The sequence below is a fragment of the Clupea harengus genome, chromosome 16 (genome assembly GCF_900700415.2).
Source record: "Clupea harengus chromosome 16, Ch_v2.0.2, whole genome shotgun sequence".
NCBI classification, from domain to species: domain Eukaryota; kingdom Metazoa; phylum Chordata; class Actinopteri; order Clupeiformes; family Clupeidae; genus Clupea; species Clupea harengus.
The window spans coordinates 27,605,820-27,610,819 of NC_045167.1; the positions used below are offsets into that span (position 1 = coordinate 27,605,820).

The 5,000-nt window shown below is 43.8% G+C and overlaps 2 protein-coding genes across 3 annotated transcripts in view; one reads left to right on the forward strand and one right to left on the reverse strand.

The window, feature by feature from the left end:
- The window catches only part of sult4a1 (sulfotransferase family 4A, member 1), an 18,367-nt gene extending 17,284 nt beyond the window's left edge, over positions 1 to 1,083 (reverse strand). The window contains exon 1 of one of the 2 annotated variants that reach the window (XM_031582779.2): positions 778 to 1,079. In XM_031582779.2, the coding sequence (XP_031438639.1) occupies positions 778 to 946 (169 nt within the window). In that variant the 5' untranslated portion in view covers positions 947 to 1,079. Of the gene's footprint in view, positions 1 to 777 lie in introns of both variants that reach the window. The other variant, XM_031582780.2, reaches the window with a different exon arrangement.
- Positions 1,084 to 1,574: 491 nt separating this feature from the next.
- The window catches only part of pnpla3 (patatin-like phospholipase domain containing 3), a 17,681-nt gene continuing 14,255 nt past the window's right edge, over positions 1,575 to 5,000 (forward strand). The window contains exon 1 of the mRNA XM_031582778.2: positions 1,575 to 1,947. Within this exon, the coding sequence (XP_031438638.1) occupies positions 1,758 to 1,947 (190 nt within the window). The 5' untranslated portion in view covers positions 1,575 to 1,757. The remainder of the gene's footprint in view (positions 1,948 to 5,000) is intronic.

Genomic DNA, 5,000 nt, shown 5'->3' on the forward strand with positions numbered 1-5,000 from the left:
ATACCATGTCAACAGTGTAGCAGGATATGGCGAATAGAGATTGTTACAGATCGGACACAAACATCATTCACATCATATTTCACTGACTCGCTCTCTGGATCCCATATCCAGACGCGATGAATGGAAACACACACACAGACACACACACACATATCCCATTTCCAGACGCTATGAATGGAAAGATAGTATTGCCACAAACAGAGCAGAAACCTTGTCAAATAAACAATACAAGAAATATGAACCTTATATACCTGAATTTGTCTTTAATGTATATGTATCGTATTAGACACGCACGCCGTTCAGCTGTAAGTAAGTAGCCTGTCCTAATACTTACATCTATGTGTTGTTATTTGTGTGTCGATGAGCACCGTGAGCGCCTCGTAAGGAAACCTAACCCCATAAGGACGCCTAATAAGGCAACCTAATAAGGAAGCCCGGTGAAACCGGATGGAAATGTACATTGCGCGGTATAAAACAACTGATAACCGCGTTATGTAATCTCATATAGGTGCGATCCGCATCTGTTTTATTACTAGTGAATGTAACCACAAACAGATACATAGGATGACGCGAGAGCGGACCCAGTCTCAAATAGTGTCGACACAGAGGAGAATGTTTTAACAGAATGTAACACGAACTAAGGACCCCGACAGAACGGGAATTGTATTTGATTGGCCTCTTCAGGTAAACTTGAGACCCATCTTACGCCTCCAACACAAGACCACGGAGCGAGCCCTGCGCGAGACACCGGATAAAGGCTTTTTTCCTTAGGCCTACCTGACTTTGGATAAGTGACGATCCATATGTCGCTACTTCGGAGCGAGAAGTTGGCAATCTCGTCCATCTTCCCCCTGCAAAAGGGAGGCAGGCGAACTCCATGATGCTCGAAGTATTTGCTCTCGTATTCTATCGGGGTGCTTGGCGTGTCCACTTCGCTCTCTGCCATGCTCAAGACTTATAAATATAGAGCAAAAATAATGCTGTTGTTTTTAATTCGGCGAGAAAAGGCACTGTTTTTCTGCAGCCCACAATGTTTTGGCAAGGATGCAACGAGACACGCAGGCGCATTGAGCTTCAGCCAATCGTACTGTAAAGAAATGATGTCATAAGACTGTGTAGGTGATGCGCGCGCCTCCTGGAATCAGCATCAGCACCAGCGCGCGAGCACGGGGCGGCGCCCGGAGAAGGCTCGGTCATTACCGACACACACACACACCTCACTGGCATTACGGCAGTTACACACGGACCTCCCATATTGATTACAACCAAGTCATGACAAGAAGACCAACACATTAGCTGTATTGAAAGAGCTCTCCATGGTATTTGAAAAATCTGAGCCTATAACCGGAGTCTATGTTAACGATTGTATGGTATTTAGGCTACTAAAGATGACGTGTGACAGTGTGCAGTATATGACTATATATATATATATATATATGACTATTATAGCCTGTCGACGCACATTACGCGGAGACGTGTGTGTGCTGAAACTTGCCGTGCCTCGAGCCCAGTCCTGGGAGGCGGAGTGCGCAGCAGCAGGAGACGGTTTTATTGGTCAGGCGGGTGGAGGGGAGGGGCGAGCTGCGGTCTGTCATGCTATGGCTTTGGTGTGTGTGTGTGTGTGTGCTCTCAGTCCAGAAGTCCGAGACGTCTTCGAGTGCGCGGGTGCAGGAGGCATGTGTGTCACGGGGCGCTTTCGCTGAGGGAGAACTGAAGTTTTTTTTCTTTCTTTTGTTTTCGGTTGCTCTGTCCTCTATATGATGTTCGCGGGTAAAGACCACTGGAACTTGTCTTTCGCCGGCTGTGGGTTTTTGGGGGTCTATCACATTGGGGTGGCCAGCTGTCTCTTGGAACAAGCCCCTGAGTTCGTCCATGGAGCCGCGAACATCTACGGATCCTCGGCAGGAGCGCTGACAGCCGCCGTGCTCGCGAGCCGAGCCTCTATAGGTAACCTCACCCGCATAGACTAACCCTAACCACACGTCTGTTACATAACACTCATATTTACTAGGAGGACAGGACACATGTTTAGAGGACTTTGGAACGTCTGATAGGATACTCCAGCTTGATATCGGAAGAGAATGTAACAATATATTCTGCTTTGTGAGCTGCTAATAGTATTGTTATTGTTATAGTGTTGATAGTAAGGCAAAGTGAATCAACTCAACTCAACTCGATGCTTATTAGGCTACATAGAGTCCAAGTATCAAACGTTGTATACTAACTGTATTTAGACACTAATTCAAAGTTGAGTAACAGGTGACCGACAGGTTTTAAGGATGAAATGCTTTTGATGACTGGCCTACTTTCTAAGCTGAACGGCAGATGTGTAGTTCTGGATCTGCTCTGCCCGGATAGCGAGGCTATATATATCGGTCCATATCGGTCCAGCGGTGGATTCGGGTCGGTACCGCACTGGTGGTGTCCCCCACTGGTCAGGTCTCGGACCACCAGTATCTTTAGTGAAACTGGGCGTAGATATTAAGAAAATTACATTAAATGTTAGCAATTCCTGGAATTCGTAACCAGGGCCGGCTCTAGCCCTTTGGTTGCCCTAGGCGAGATTGAGTTTTGCGCCCCCCCCCCATCCACACACAATACTTAACATCACTTAACTTTGTATAGCAGTTTTTTCACCCACTTATAATTATACTATTCTACATTGCAGTTCAACAATAAATGTTGCATGGACAACAAACACCAGAATAGTTTCAGAACATTTTCTTTTTTATTAGTTTAAATAATTTATTACACACTCAAAGTTAGGATTAAGTTAACTCCATAAACTGTGCAAAACACTCTTAAGCACCTGTAAGGACATTTAAGCAAAATTATGACCCTCTATACCCTAACTATACCCTCTACAAACAAAAGTGCTTTTATGGATACTGTACGTACCTCTACAAAATATCTCAAATACCTCACTACAATTCTTCCAGTCATTTAGGCCACTCCTAATGAGGTGGTCATTTTTCTGTGAAAAGAGCTTGCAGCAGAAGCAATACAGAGTATTGTTTTTTCCTTGAATATACAAGCCAGCTTCTCTTGATTTTCTCCCCATTTACTAATTTCCTGTAGAAGTGGTTGTGGTGGCAGCTTCTCCCATCATCTCTTTTTGGAAATGTAAAGTCTGGACTGGTCTGGTATGGTCCTCTGCAAACTCACTCTGTCCTTACCGGATCACAGCTGGCCAGTCAGCAGGATCTATAGGTTCTCCCTGGATAGCAGGAATTGTGGAGGGTGAGGTGTCTGCAGGCGGCAGTGTAGTTTCACTGGTGCCCAGAGTGCTTGATGTGGTCCTGGATGTCCCTTCACCTTCACCTGTATTCAAGCATATTGTATAGCCAGACAAGCAGTGTTTAATATAATAAGTGAAATGATCATGAATGTGGTTGAACTTCTTTAAGAAAACAAGCTATTGTATTTAATACATGCTAACATGTTTCTATTGTACTTTAAAGTATGGATGTGGCTTGAATAAATACTATTAAATAGACTCACCTGATGCAGGCTGTGTGTTCCTGGCCTGTGTGTTACTGGCCCCTTGAGTACTACTGGATGTCCCTTCTCCTGCAGCTGTATTTAAACACAGAGTTCATCCATGCTGTTCGTTACACAGTTGCATTTGGTCATTTCTATCATCCTACCACATAGTTGCATTGTACAAATACATTTTATCTGACCATGTAACTTGTAGTAGATATATTACAATTACTGCCACAAGGCTAAATAATACTAGGCTACTGATTACAATTAGTAGTATTAATGTGATGTGATTATTAAAGTAATAATTGCTAATAATAATAACAATAACAAAAACAGCAACAGTAGTACTAGTTGTGTGGGCTACTTACAAAGTTCAGAGGGAGGCGAATCAGGCGTCCTTTCTACAGCGGCCTCTGCAAAAATTGCCTGAGTGCATCTGGCCAATTTAAAACAAAAATAAACAAAATGTTTAGTATATTCCTGGGGAGGAACTGTACAGAAGGGTGAACACCACCACTATCCCCAAAATGGTTACTGTGTGTGCACCTGCTAGTTGTGAACAGTCACTAAACAGAACTTATGCCATTTATAATTAATGTAGACAGCAACTGTACTTTTCATAACTAGCATACGTTATCCAGATACTGGTCTTTTGACATTTACATCCATGTAGGTTATCAGTGAAGTTACGTTTGCTAGTAATAGCCTACGTAGCAAAATAGCTAGCCTAAGTGACAGCAATGAAACGTCCAATATTAGGTGATGCACAATACTACATGTATTTCGTTTGACACCTTAATGGCTGAGATGAGAAGACTTACCTCTATACTTGGCTTTCTTTTCCTTTTCTTCCTTTCTTCGTTTTCGTCCCTGTGCTCCAGATGGTATTGACCGCTTCATTTTTGCGAATGTCACGTAGCTGACACGCTCACGGCTCACCCCACCCTGGCAGTGTGCAGGAGCCCTCACATAACTAACGTAATGTAACTTAACGCAACCGCCCCCCCTATCGACAATAACCATCAATTCAATCTAAAAATCAGGTTGAAGTAAACGTAGGGCTGAAGGGGCGCCCTCGGATGATCATGATTAATAAACATGTTTTTATTTGCTTGTTATTCTAACTATGATTAATGGGAAGTAGGTCCAAGGGCGACGCTAGAGGGCGCCCCCAACCCATTTGTCGCCCTAGGCAGTCGCCTAGTTCGCCTATAGCAATCGCCTGCCCTGTTCGTAACTCACATCCGCAAAACAGAAGTTCATAATACCTAGAAGGCAGTCAAGGTGAAAATGACTTGGTCAATTAAAGACTTACCGTACGCAGTGGTAATATCTATGACATGTTAAGGGTCGGAGAAAATGACGGAAGAAGTATAATTGAGTAAAGCAAAATATGTTTGAAAGCGAGTAGCAAATCAGCGGACCGCCAGCTCTGCTCTCAGCGGACCAACAGTAGTCCACTGGCCTTTTGCTATCAGGGTGATCACTGTAGCTCCAGTTCAAGTTCTGTTTCC